The 14,460-nt window shown below is 34.4% G+C and overlaps 1 protein-coding gene across 1 annotated transcript; it reads left to right on the plus strand.

Moving 5' to 3' along the window:
• The first annotated feature begins 1,755 nt into the window (after window positions 1-1,755).
• Window positions 1,756-11,712, plus strand: LOC110870032 (E3 ubiquitin-protein ligase PUB24-like). Its single transcript, XM_022119230.2, has 4 exons — window positions 1,756-1,833; window positions 2,238-2,268; window positions 10,409-11,106; window positions 11,233-11,712. Exons 1-4 carry the CDS (start codon window positions 1,756-1,758, stop codon window positions 11,710-11,712), a joined length of 1,287 nt encoding a protein of 428 aa, XP_021974922.2.
• Window positions 11,713-14,460: the final 2,748 nt, after the last annotated feature.

The following is a 14,460-nucleotide window of genomic DNA, read 5'->3' on the forward strand; positions in this document are numbered from 1 at the left end:
GTTTTTGATCAAACACCATCAGATTCTGGTTCATCGGATAATAATTCTGAAAAATCAATCGAGTTTGATCAGTCACCAACTGATGATAGTAGTGACGATGAAGAAGAGAAACATATTAATATTGCAAAATCTCATTTCTCTCCTGAAAGTTTTCATTTTTATTTTGCAGATCGCCTGGAAAAGCTAAAAGAGAAACGAGCTGCAAAAGAACAACAAGAAATGAAAGCTGAAAGTGTTGCTGAGGAGATTACTGAGACTGAGCAAGTGTGTAAAGCAAAGAAAGTGACTGAAGCTGAGAAAGTGATCGAAGTTGAAAAAATTGTTGAAGTCATTAAACCTTGCATAAAGTGTTTAGAACCTTGCAAAGAATGTGCAGTCAAAGATGAGAAGCTAGTTGAGTATGAAAAGAAGAAGGAGCAGTTGTTGTTCAATCTCAACTATGTGAAGGAATCTTATGATGTTTTGACAGAACAGTGACTGGTCTTCAGAAGACAAACTCAGAGAGAGAAGACACTTTGACAATGATGAATGTTGTGATGATGTCGAAGCAGAAACCTATCAACTTCTACGTCGAAGAGAGTGCGAAATGGAAGCAAGAGTTGGAGACAGAAAAGATTGAGAACGAGAGAATTAGACGTTTATTGCAAAGCTATTCTAGTTCTGATTATCTCATTGATTGAATTTATCCGACTGTTGCAGGTTTTGAAGCTTTCCAAGACGACAAGCCAAAGAAGAAAGATACTGGTAAGAAACCGACTGTTAGCTATAACAAGTGTCCGCCTCCGATCTGGGAAGGGTATTCTCCCAGAAAACCAAATGAGGAGCAACTTGAACAAGCAGTCAATATAAAGCTAAAAACCGACACAACTGATGAATTACCAGAAAACATTGATGTTACTTACACATCGTCTGACACTGATAATGAGTCTGAGTTAATCAAAAAGGTGGTCAATCGGGTGTTGGATACTGATGAGGAGTCTGAGTCAAAGTCTGAGTCTGGTGGTTCAAGTTCATCAGTCAACAGTCAAAAGTCGTCGGTCAAACGGTCCTATAGCAAAGAATTTTTATTATCAAAATCGAATTTGGATGATGAAACATTTGAAGTTGTATACACTTTAAATGATTCTGACAAATTATACTCTGACAAAGAATTTCCAATAAGAGGTGTTAAAACTGAATTGATTAAAAAGGTTTTCAAATTAACAGAAATTAATATTTCTGAAATAAAAGATGAAAATCTTACAAGAAAACCAAGACCTTACACCTCAAGAGTTCAACAACGTCTAAACAAGAAAAAGGTTACAGTTCTGGTTCTGGTTTTCAAAAGAAACCAAATCATAACGGTAAGCTCAAAAAGAAAGGTTTAGGTTTTATTCCACCAGAAAATTATAAAAATGAGAAAAATTCTAAAACAAAAACAGAATTTGTTTCAGGTGGAAGAGTAGAAGAAGAACATAAGAACCCGTTCTGGAGACAATCAAACCAGGAGTTTCTTGCTGAGAAGAAGAGGAATGGAACTGGAGTTTTTCACCCAAAAGAAACTCGAACCTGTTTCAAATGCAATGAAGCTGGTCACATTGCATGGAACTGTCCGAAAAATGCCAAGACAAAACAGGGAGTTTCTGAGAAATTGAAAGAAAAAGTTGTTGATGTTGAGCCACCAACCGAAAAATTCAAAATTTTCGAAATTCAACTTATGAGGTTGGTGAGGGTTCTAAAAAGAGTCTTTATAAAAAGAAAGCAAAGAACAATCAAATGTGGGTTGTTAAAAAGGTTGATGAGAAAGTTGGCGATAAATCTGGTTCCACAAAGCCAGAAGAGCCACAGGTTGAGGTAAAAGATTCAGTGGATGATGATGAATTTCCATCACTGAAATTTGAAGAAATTAAACAGAAAGTTGGTAAGGTTGAGATCTCGGATCAGTTTTACTCCGAGAAGAATGAGTTTGATGTCAAGAAAGTTTTCAATGAAAATGTTAAGAAAATTTTTGGGAAAATGCTTGATGGGAAAGCTAAAGGGGTTAAAGATTTTTATGCAACTAAAAAAGCAACCTATAACCCTACTGAGTAGGAATTGAAAACACTTAAGTCTGAAAAGACTTGGGTGGAAATTCTCTTTCCCTGAAACATCAAGACTATGCCGGAGATCCCAAGTTTGTAACCGTGGATCAGGAATCGGCATCATTCATCTTTAATTAGATTGATTTGAAAGATTTTAAATGTGTTTAAATTTTACAGGTTGAAGGACTACGCCAGAGCTTCAAGGTTGGTAAGTGCGAAGCAGGAATCGGCATCTTTGATTGGTAAAATGGTTTATGTAGATGTGATATTCCTACAATTGGTATTGTTTTTGTTCTTACAAGTGATTCAAGTGATTCAAGTGATTCGTCAAGGTCATTAATTTGAACTTGATGTAATCTATATACAAGTGTTTGAAAGATAAGATGATGAACCATATCCCCGAATCTACTAATGGTAAACCTACAAGTGGTAAAAACAAACTTATTTTCCGGAAAAATCATTTTGAAATCTAAATGAGAAAATGGTTTGTTGAAAGGGGAAGTTCTGATTGTTTATGCCAAGTGAATGGCGATTTGATGCGATTCGATGTCGGTTGTCAAGTTTCTGTATAGTTTTGTTTTAAATTTTGTGCTTACAATTGGGTCAAGAGCTTAGTCTGTTTTCAATTTTTTTTCGTTAATGTGTTTGAATTTTAGGGGAAGTAGAAAATTTTTAGAAAATCCAAAAACATTAGAAAATTTGAAAAAGACAAAAACATGATAAAATTCAAAAACGAGTTTTGTTGTATAAAAGAGGAAATGATAGTACATCAGTGGACTGTCTCACAACATGCTAAAGAAATGTAAAGATAAAATGTGATAAACAATCTCACTGTGGATGTGTCAGTAGGTTTTTATACATTTAGTAAATTGCGACGAGATATAAACCTAAAATTCAAACTTGCTTATATCGTGGGGAACAACTTCTTGGATATATGGGTAACCCCCAAAATTTTGTTTGAAAGGCCCCTCTTTCTGAGATACTAGGTCTTTATGCTTAGTGATATTTGGGGTATTATTCTGGGACTTCTGTTGTATGGAAATACTGACCTAGTCCCCGCATAATACTTTCTGCAAAAGCTTGAAATATAGCGCCGCCCTCAGCAAATTGATGAAACAATAAAATTGATAGTCATTGCTGTTGTAAAAAAGATCCTCTAAAGGGGACACACCAAAAGTCGAGCCGTCATCTCTCTGTTGAACGGAAGTTCTGACCTGAGCTCTCACAGTTTCGCAACTAACCCCTTACAGATATCATCTAGGTATACTCACCTGTAAGACTGAATATTGAGATCTGGATACGGAAGTATATTCAAGTAGTGGGACACACGGATAAGTTCAAGTGTTTAAGACATTAATATCGTATCTCGAAACAGTTGAACTTTGTGTGAAAATTTAAGTGGACAAATATACTGACAATATAGGTGAATTATTTAGAACTTAAAATGAAATGAAGCTTAACGGTGTTGATGATTTGTCTCAAAAACTGATATGATCCTCTTACACAAACTCACAAAAATATTGTCTGTAAATATTTCTTTACTGCATTTTATTTCTCTTATTTCAAAATCCAAAAAGATTTTAGTGTGTTTTAGCATAAATTTTGAAATATACAAAAAGATTTTCGACAACTGATGTTGGAGAGCTGATTTTCAAAATTCCGAGTGCTAAACATGATGACCATGTGGTGAGGGGGAGTCTGTGTTTGAAATCAAAATGTTTTAAACTACAATTTTACAAGTGGTTCATCATATGTGTATTGAGGGAGAGTCTGAGTTAGTACATGCCTCTATATTTGAAACATGAAAAATTTACTTTGAGGTAGAGTTTGTACAGGTGATAGTCAGAGTCAGGTCAATCGATTCTGAAAATACCTGAGCTGGACGAGAGCTAGGTTACTATCCTGGAACAACCTCCTGAAGAGCCAGGTTATTCGTTCCTGAGAAGCTTATGTTTTAGAGAGCCAGGTTACGATACCTGAGGATTCTGATTGAAGAAAGCCAGACAACGATCCTGAAGCTGATGATGCTGATGAACTTAAGGGATGCCAGCATATCGCAAGGGGGAGTCTGAAAACATGCAAGAGAAGAAAGAAAGAGTAAAGCCCGAAGACTGATAAGAGACTGAAGTTGCAAAGACACGACACTATCAGACTCGACACTGAAGACTCGTCAACATCTGAGGGGGAGTCTGTTAGTGCATGCATCTGTCGACTTCGTCTTGTATCGAGTCTTAGATTAGATTGTATAGATCAGGGCACGTTGTACGAGAAAATATCAAGTTCTAGAGTGTTTAGAAGCTGATTCCGCTCGAAGTGATGATTCCGCTCGAAACTGCATTTACATGTTTCAAGCGAAATCACAAAGTGCTGATTCCGCTCCAACTGGTCTCGTGTTATTTCGAGCGGAATCAGAGAGACTATATATAGTAGTTTAGAGCGAAATCAGAGTAACTTTTGCTGAATTCTATACCGAAGTGCTGCCGGTGTGAGATTTGATTGTAAACAGTGTCAGATTAATACAATCAGTGTTTAAAGTGAATTGCTAGCTGTATCCAAGTCTATTTCTTGTTTTCCGCCCCTGAAATAGATAAGAACCTCTATGAACGACTCGTTCGGGTCAATCGCACGATCCTACAATGGTCCTCATTATACGTGAGCTTGTTTTGCAGGAGTATGGGCATGGACTAATTCTTACCGATATTCTTGGGGAATATTCTCTTAATATTCCGCATGTGCATGGCTTTGTGAACGTTATGGAGATCGTGGGGAGCTTGCACATTTAGCGGATAGTTAGTTATTTTGGTTATTTCTAATTTTAAAAAGGGGATAACAAGCTTGAGTTAGAACACTTGGCTAATTTAGCAAACACACACTCTCGAACAGCTCTCGGCAGTTTACTTGGCAATTTCATACATTTTTGCACTTTTGCACACTAGTGATCCTTGTAACAAGCTTGTTATCATCCCGAGTTGTAACATCTTTCTGTTTAATCTTAGTTGGTGATCGGTAGTTTCCATCACCCGAGGTTTTTTATGCCGGAGACCAACTCTTAATCAAGGGTTTTTCCTCGTATAAATCCTTGTGTCACCTCTTTATTTGATTTGCAAGTTGTTCATACAATTGTTCATAAATTCAAGCATCATACCTCACAATAGAAGATTTGGTTGCATTATCCTTGCTTGATTTTTGACCAAAACAGTAACCACGTTTATCTCTTTTCCGAGCTATGTAAACTCCCTCTATCTTTCCGTAAGTGCCTAAAGCCTCCGTGATGTCCTTTGAACTACTTCTCTCTGGTAGCCTTAAAACGTAAAACTTCGTGATCCCGTTAGTGACTGGTCTTGAACTCCGCCCGTCCATGTTTGCCGGGTGAGAGAGATAAACAGTTCACTTTCGACTACATAATTAGTAGTGGATTATTATATTAACATTAGTTATTTCTTTAGAAAGCATGTTTGAGAGGGTGTCTGGGATTACGTTTTGAAGTGATTATTTGATTATTGCGTTTGTAAAACATAAATAATCTAAAAAAATGTTTGGATGAAAAAATCATTATCTGCCTCCAAAACGCAGTTTTGAAGAAGCATGTACCTACATGCTTTTTCAAAACGCAGTTTTGAAAACACAAAATCTATTTCAAAAACGAATAATCTATTTTGAAAACATAACACCAAACACCCCTAATTTAGATATTAATCATAGCCATATATAACTTCAATTTCAATTTTGACAAGTGAGGAACAATGTGACTAGTACAATTCTGTTAAAAATTTAAAATATAGTAGAAAATACCAAATAATAAATAATGCTTAAATCTATGCGTGTATTAGTTAGTGGACGAAGCTAAGACAAAAGTGGAAAGAAGAAAAATATGTCGTCCCAATTTTCAAGTCTCCGTATGGCGACGACCCCACTTTTCAACCGTTTTGACCATCAAACACGTGTTTGACGGGCAATACAAAAACATAATCTTACACAAACATTAAATAGTTCAATAACACCACCATATGTAGTCGTTTACATAAATAATGCCCCATTTATAAGCATCACGTGTCATCCCAGTCAGTAAAAGGCATTATGGACGTTTTTCACAAATAGGCGTAGTGGAATAATGCCCAATAATGCCCCATCAATGATTACCCAATTATTTAAAAAAATTAATAATAAACTAAATAATATTAGTTGTAATATTCTTATTGGCCAAACACATGAATGGAGAAGACGTCAATGGACATATAGAGCGTTTTTTTATATAACGCCAATTCAATTTTTTTTTCCAAAAATAATGCTCAAAAACGCCTTATTTAATGGGGGGGACGCGTTTTTTTTTTTTAAATAATGCCCAAATAATGCCCCACTACGGGTGATCTAAGAAACACCAAAAAAAAATAAGAAACCGAAAAACATTCTCAAAAAAAATCATTTTAATATGTTAAAAAGATATGTTTTTTTTTTAATTTGTTTTGAAGTTTTTCCTTATAAATACATATAGAAACATTTCTAAAAAATCAAAAATAAAAATATAAAAAAATTTAAAAAACAATTAGAAAAAAGGCTAAAATATAATTTTTTACAAAAATGATTTTATATTGGAATAGTTTCTACTCATTTCTATAAGGAAAAGTGCTGAATTTTTTTAAAAAAATTTTGATTTTTAACATGTTAAGTTAATTTTATAAGATATTTTTATTTTAACTGTTTTTTCTTTTTTTATATTTTATATTTTTGATTTTTTTATTCAAAAAGTTTCTACATGTATTTATAAGAAAAAAAACACCGAAAAAACTAAAAAAAATGATTTTTAACGTGTTAAGTTGAATTTTTAAAAATGTTTCTCGGTTCTACATTTTTTTAGTGTTACCCAATAAATATATATACACACGCACACACATCACATATAGATGGAAAAGGGTGAGTTATCGTAAAACCACTTCTTGACATACAAAGTTTACAATGCCAAGATTTTGCGATACGTGTCATTAGGCAAAAGGTAACTTTGTCCGTTCATATTACTCATAAGTATCATGTAATTACGGAAGTTACGCAACTTATACCATAATTACACAACTTATATGGATCATGAGAAAACGATTTTAAACAAGAACCAAAAAACCTAAAAAACAAACTATTTTTTTTTCATTTTTTTTCCTATAATTCACTACTTTTAATTTACAAAAAAAAAAAAAATAAATAAAAAGAAGAAACATTACACATGTACATTAATTTGTAAAAACCTAAACCACCTAACTCACCCTCTCACCACCATCTCCTAGAAACCTAGACCTCCTACCCCACCCTCAAATATCCTAAATCCTATACCTTATTTTTTTTTTCATTTATATCAAGTTTTTCTTGATCCTCTTGTGTTGTTATATATATATATATATATATATATATATATATATATATATATATATATATATATATAGAGAGAGAGAGAGAGAGAGAGAGAGAAAGAGAGAGAGAGAAAGTATAATGTACTTCACGCCTTAACGTACATTAACGCACTTCACGAAATATATAATATGCGTAATTATTTTTTTGACCAAAATAACGTGCGTGATTTTAGATCCCATGCGTGATTATGTGGTCCCATGCGTGATTATGTGGTCCCATGCGTGATTATACCCCTGATCCAACGGTTACCATTGTCTCCTATGTGAAGTATGATAAGCCGTGAAGTATGATAAGCCGTGAAGTATGTTAAGCTTTCTCTCTCTCTTTTTCTCTCTCTCTCTCTCTCTATATATATATATATGTAGGGAAAGGTTCATTTGAGAAGAAATTTAATGTGAGAACAAAAAAGAAGAAAGGGCATAGTGGTAAAACATTAAATAGTTTATAACTCCTCCTATTAATTATGTTATCTCTCATTAATAAAGCAAAAAAAAAAATTATCTTACACATTTCAAAATTTATCCTACATATATCTTACACTTACCGAAATTTACCCTACGCATATATAAATTTATCATACACATTTAAGAATTTATCCTTCACATACTAAAATTTATCCTACACATGTCGAAAATTGTCATTCACCCTAAATTATTTTATCTTGAAAGAGTATATTTAAAATGTGAGTTACAAGTTTAATAAATTAGCTAATTAATTACAATTAGAAATTTACCTATATGCCCTTATTAATAAGATTAAATACACATATTAAATGAACTAAAATGGAGCATTTCTATTGGTTTAAAACTTATTATTTTTATTCTTACAAAAATTTGGGGAAGGTTCAAATAAAAACCATTAGTTATTGTGAAAACTCGAAAACTAATTAAAAAAGCCAAAAAAACATACCAATTTTTTTTTTTTTGCAAACCAATTTTCGCAGGTTTTATTATATAAAAAAATTTCAAAAAAAAAAAAAAAGAATTTGTGTAGTGCGCATGTGTAATACTACACATGTGTAAATACTACACATGTGTACTACAATTTTTTTTTTGAAAAAAAGATTTTTTTATATATAAAAACCATCAATTTTTATAAAAAAAATTGAAAAAAAAAATTGTGTGTTTTTTAGGCTTTTTTTAGTTAGTTTTCGAGTTTTCACAATAAAAATGGTTTTCATTTGAACCATCCCCTATATATATGAAAATTCTATGTATAACACTAAATATTGCGAGAACACACAGAACAAAATGAATTATCCATTTTTTTAATCCTAGAAGCCTAAAAAAATAGATGAAAAGGTTATAAATGTACGATTCATTGTTTCTCACACTAGAATTAAAAACAAAATATGGATTTTTTTTTAGTTTTTATATATCCTACACATATCTAGGTTCTGTTAAGGTTAAATTACCTCAAAATTATTTGAGAACCGACCAAGAGAACCAATACCAAATAAACATTTTTACTTAATTTTTTAATATGCTATTAATGCTTTCGAACATTAAAAATATATATAAATATATAGGTTGTGAACTACGTATTTATGCATCGTTAAAGCTACGTATATATAGCTTCATAAGCTATATATTCTACATTTTTGTTATGTATCATTTTTAGTACTAACTTTTTAATAAAAAAAATAAGAATATGTTTGTTAACAATAGTTATCTCCTGATTTGCACCCACATATATATATATATATATATATGGTAAGGTTCATGCGAGAACCACCTTTATTGCGAGAACCGCGAGAATCAATGTGAACACAAGCTAAAATAGCTAAAAAAACCTAAAAAAAACCCTAAAAAAACCTAACCCCCACCCCCCAAAAACCTAAACCCCCACCCCCCCCCCCCCAAAACCTAACCCCCCCCCCCAAGCTAAATGCTAAAAACTAAAACCCTCAAAAAACCTAAAAAAAACCTAACCCCCACCCCCCCACCCCCCAAAAACCTAAACCCCCCACCCCCCCCCCCCCCCAAGAAAAAACCTAACCCCCCCCCCCCCCCAAGCTAAATGCTAAAAACTAAAACCCTCAAAAAACCTAAAAAAAACCTAACCCCCCCCCCACCCCCCCCCCCCTAAAAAACCTAAACCCCCCTCCCCCACCCCCCAAAAACCTAAACCCCCACCCCCCACCCCCCCCCCCCAAGCTAAAATGCTAAAAACTAAACCCCCAAAAAACCTAAAAAATCTAAAAAAATCAAAAAAAAATCTAAAATTTTTTTTTTATTTTTTTACTATTTTTTATGTTCAAATCGCTACTTTTTGTAGCAAAAAAAAAAAAAAAAATTTTTTTTTTAAAAAAATTTTTTTTTTTTTTTTGGATACTAAAAGTAGCGATTTTTATATAAAAAATAGTAAAAAAATAAAAAAAAAATTTTTGAGTGTTTTTTAGATTTTTTTAGCTATTACTGTTTGTGTTCACACTGGTTCTCGCGGTTCTCGCAATAAAGGGTGGTTCCTAACGGATCTTTGTCCTATATATATATATATATATATATATATATATATATAACTACGCAACATGTGTTTATCACTACACAAACCCTCATACTTTACTATCAACTTTTTTAAAATCTTTTATTATAATAAAATATGTTGTAAAATTCTTTACTTTGTGACATAATTGAAATAAAAAAAATTACGTATATACAAGTTATTTGATTGCTTTAAAAAATGATATAATTACTAATATTTGAAATAGTAGTTTCTAGAAGCAAAATTTTCATAATCAAAGTTCCAATCATAATAAAATGGTATGATTTTTCTTATCACTATCCACGAACATTAATAGAGAAGATTTAGACTAGTTAGGAATCAAAGTCTTTGAACCCAATAATAATGAAGTCGCTTACCATCCCTATATACATCACCAAATCCATATAACACTCCAACTATCATTCTCTTTTTTTAATTTTATTTTTTGTTATATATTTATTTGCAAGAAAAAATGGATGATATAGAAATCCCACACCACTTCATCTGCCCAATTTCTCTCCAAATCATGAAAGATCCGGTGACCGTCGCCACCGGCATCACCTACGAACGGGACAGCATCCAACGGTGGCAGTCACATGGCCAAAACAAGACATGCCCGGTCACAAACCAACCGCTGCCCATCGATGACGACTTTACACCCAACCACAATCTCCGCCGTCTCATCCAATCATGGCGGGCCTCCGATCAAGTTACACCCTCAAAACAATCATGTTTTCAAATGAAGGTAATCGCCATAAACCTTATAAAGAACCTTAAAGTGTTAGATTTGAAATTTGAGTCATTAAAAAGTTTGGAAAGTCTTGCTTCCGAGAGTGAAAACAATAGGGTTTGTTTGAAAGAAGTTGGTGTTGTTAGAGCCATGTTTTCAATAGTGGTTTCTTGTTATCAGAATTGTATAATTGTTGGTTTGAAAGAAGCCCTTAACGTTCTTTATCTTGTTCGATTAACACAAGATGAAACACACTCGATTGTTGCTAAAAATGACCGGATCATAAGTTCTTTAACATGGGTTTTGGATCTTGATGCTTGTGATGAGATATACACCACTATGAAGTTCCATGCAATGGTTTTACTAAAAGATATTATGCAACATGCCAAATCACATGTTCTTGAGAGATTGAACCGGGAGTTCTTTAAGACAATTGTACTCATTCTTCACCATCAAAGAAATAATAATAATAATAATAATAATAATAATAATAATAATAATAATAATAATAATAATAATAATAATAATAATAATAATAATCTTGAATATGGAATGATCAAGGAGGTTTTGCATGTCATGCTTAGCACATGTACATGGCCAAGAAATTGCGCGATGATGATTGATTCAGGAGCTGTGTTCGAGCTCGTGGAGCTCGAACTCAGATCACCTGAAAAGGCATTGACCGAGGTGATTATGGCAATATTGTTTCACTTGTGTTCTTCAGCCGACGGGAGGGCTCAACTTCTTGGTCACGCGGCTGGGATAGCGATGATCACGAAGAGGATAGGGACGGTTTCTCAAAAGGCCGGTGAGAGAGCGTTAATGATTATTTCGTTGATATCAAAATTTTCGGGGACGGATGGGGTGCTTCAAGAGATGGTGAGGGTTGGAACCGTTGAGAAACTATGTACGGTGCTTCAAGTATATGACGGCAATTCTTATACAAGGGACACGGCCAAGGATATCCTTAAAAGACACTTAAATGTGTGGAGTGGCTCTCCTTGTTTAGATGCTACTATTCTAACAGTGTGTCTCCGTTAATTATGATCCCTATATGCTATGAACATTACACACATTACTTGTTTTGTTATGTTTATATCACAGGAAATGAAATAAATGTTAAGTGAGTAATTTGTTGAATTATATACCTTTAGAGCTTAACTTTGATCTTTTTTCTTTTCATTTTATTGTGGGCAATGGCGAATCTTGAAAATTTCCACCGAGGGTTCGGAAGTCACCGGACCTAAAAGTATATACCTAAAAAAATTATCTTTTATGAAACCGAGGGGTCGAAAACGTATATACCTAAAAAATTCTATACGAAACGTACGTACATACATAACACTACTGAGCAAAAAGTTCGACAGGTCAGGCGCCCCCCGGCCCCTTCATAGCTGCGCCACTGATTGTGGGCTCGAATCTCGATACCTACCACTTCTATGTTCCTCGTTAACAAGTATGGTGTATATTTTTATGTGTTAGGTGTCATCATCCTTGAAATGACATTTTATGTGTATAATGGTATATTCCTGTCTCTCTAAACGACATGTCTCACGTTATTCTAAAGTGTCTATAGATGATGCTTTAATATACGAAAACACTATTGGTGCATTATAGTACATCGTCTTAACTCGTTCAAAGAATGCTTATTAATTTTTTTCCAGTTTCTTCATAAACCTATTGCACGTGACTCTATTGTGGTCAAGTGTGTTTTGTAGCACCTTACTTACGACAACAGTTCACAACATAAATAAAATAACAATTTTATTAATCGATATTCTGATTACAATACATAAAAAAGAACTGAAGCAGATTAAATGGAAATACAATACAAGAAATGTAAACTAAACTCAGAATAGATTACAAAGGAAATATAAGGAAAACATAAAACAACGGTGACTGAGGCACGTCAAGATCACGCTTCCCTTAAAACAGAATTCGGGCCACCCAGGTGAACCCGTCTGTTTCCCAGGGTACAACAGCCTGAGCAGATTGTATTGCCAGGATTAGCCTAGCACCTGAAAAAATACCTGAAACAAGAGTCCGTAGAGATTCAAAATAAGGGAATTCGTTTGAAGTTGTATGTGTTGTATGAACCATACGATTTTCAGTGTTCTGTGTGTCTAAACAAAGCACAAAGCCTTGTATATATACTGATTAGAATTCGAAATGATAAGTCTATATTGAATGCACAATTCAATAAAATAAATTCTAGAATTCAATGGCATAATGAATTCTGAAACTTAATCATTTGACAGGTAGGAATTGAACAGTCTCTAGCTGACAACACCAAGCCAAGACACATCTAAAAAATACTAAAGGCAGCTCCAAGCGGCTCGCGGCGATGCGAGCGTACGAAGTGCAAAGTGCGCCATCAAAGTGCCACATTGCGCCCATCGACCTCGTCCCGTGCCCGGACGCGGGCGCGTGTCGGGTGCTTCGCACCATTCTGGCTACCATGGATGTGAGTAGTTACACAAGAATACATTCCTGTATAGAAGTCTACTTATAAATCCCCAAAAGATTTATCTCTCCACCTGTGTGGGAGAAGCTCAATTTCCCACATATTTATTGTTCCAACACACAAACTTAATGCTCAAGATCTCTCATTCATCTTGCCTTAATTATTAAATAATCATTATATTAACTCATAATATAATACTATTTAAAAAATTTCCAACAATCCCTCACATGAATAGAGATCGTCCCATACACTCAAGTGTCATGAAATGATTTCAGCGATTAAGTAATGCAGGATAGGTAGGTTTCCCTTTGAACCCTCCTTTGTTACATATACTTAGTTTCCTAGCGGTTAGTAGACGCGATGTCCTTGTACCAACCACTTTTTACGTAGATGTTATTACACATCACACATTACTCTTCCTGGTCTGGCTAACCCCTCATAGTTGTGTCCGTTATGGTCACGGAACACCATCCTGGTTCTGCGAGAGCTCTAGGAATTGTGCCCTCAATTCCATTCGAAGCGACCCCACTTCTCTCTAACATATGTGATTTACAAATCATTAAAAGCCATATGCTTAACCTATCTTAATATTACTGATTTTAAGTGGGAATGGACTAGCAAGGTTGTAACTCCCTTTGTATGTTCAGGTACCCCCCACAGTGACCTCAGTTCATACAGTTAGGTGGTCCTATTAAACCTAGATGATGGTATCTCCAATCTTCTAGGATAGGTTTTGCGCTATACAAACTTACTCCAAGGGCTTTAGTCCCATTCTCATCGACGACTTATGTACTACCTCTCTGCTTAAGCCTTTTGTAAGCGGATCTGCAATGTTATCCTTTAACCTCACATAGTCAATCATGATAACTCCAGTTGAGAGTAGTTATCGTATCGTGTTATGTTGACGTCTTGTATGCCTTGATCTGCCCTTATACATTGCTTTTCAAGCTCTACCAATAGCTGATTGGCAATCACAATGTATGCAAATAGCAGTCACAGGCTTAGGCCATCTTGGAACATATTCCAAGAATTGACGCAACCGTTCTGCCTCTTCTCCAGCTTTATCTAATGCGATAAACTCAGATTCCATCGTGGATCTAGCTATAAGAGTTTCTTTGGACGACTTCCAAGATATAGCTGCTCCTCCAAGGGTAAACACATAACCACTTGTAGATCTAGAATCTTTCATATCGGATATCGAGTTGGCATCACTGAATCCTTCCACAACAGCTGGATTTTGGCCATAATGCAGTCTGTAATTTCTTGTGTATCTCAAATACCTTAATAATCTTGTCATACCCTTCCAGTGCTCTGAACTAGGATTA

This window comes from Helianthus annuus, chromosome 8 (genome assembly GCF_002127325.2).
Source record: "Helianthus annuus cultivar XRQ/B chromosome 8, HanXRQr2.0-SUNRISE, whole genome shotgun sequence".
Taxonomy (NCBI): domain Eukaryota; kingdom Viridiplantae; phylum Streptophyta; class Magnoliopsida; order Asterales; family Asteraceae; genus Helianthus; species Helianthus annuus.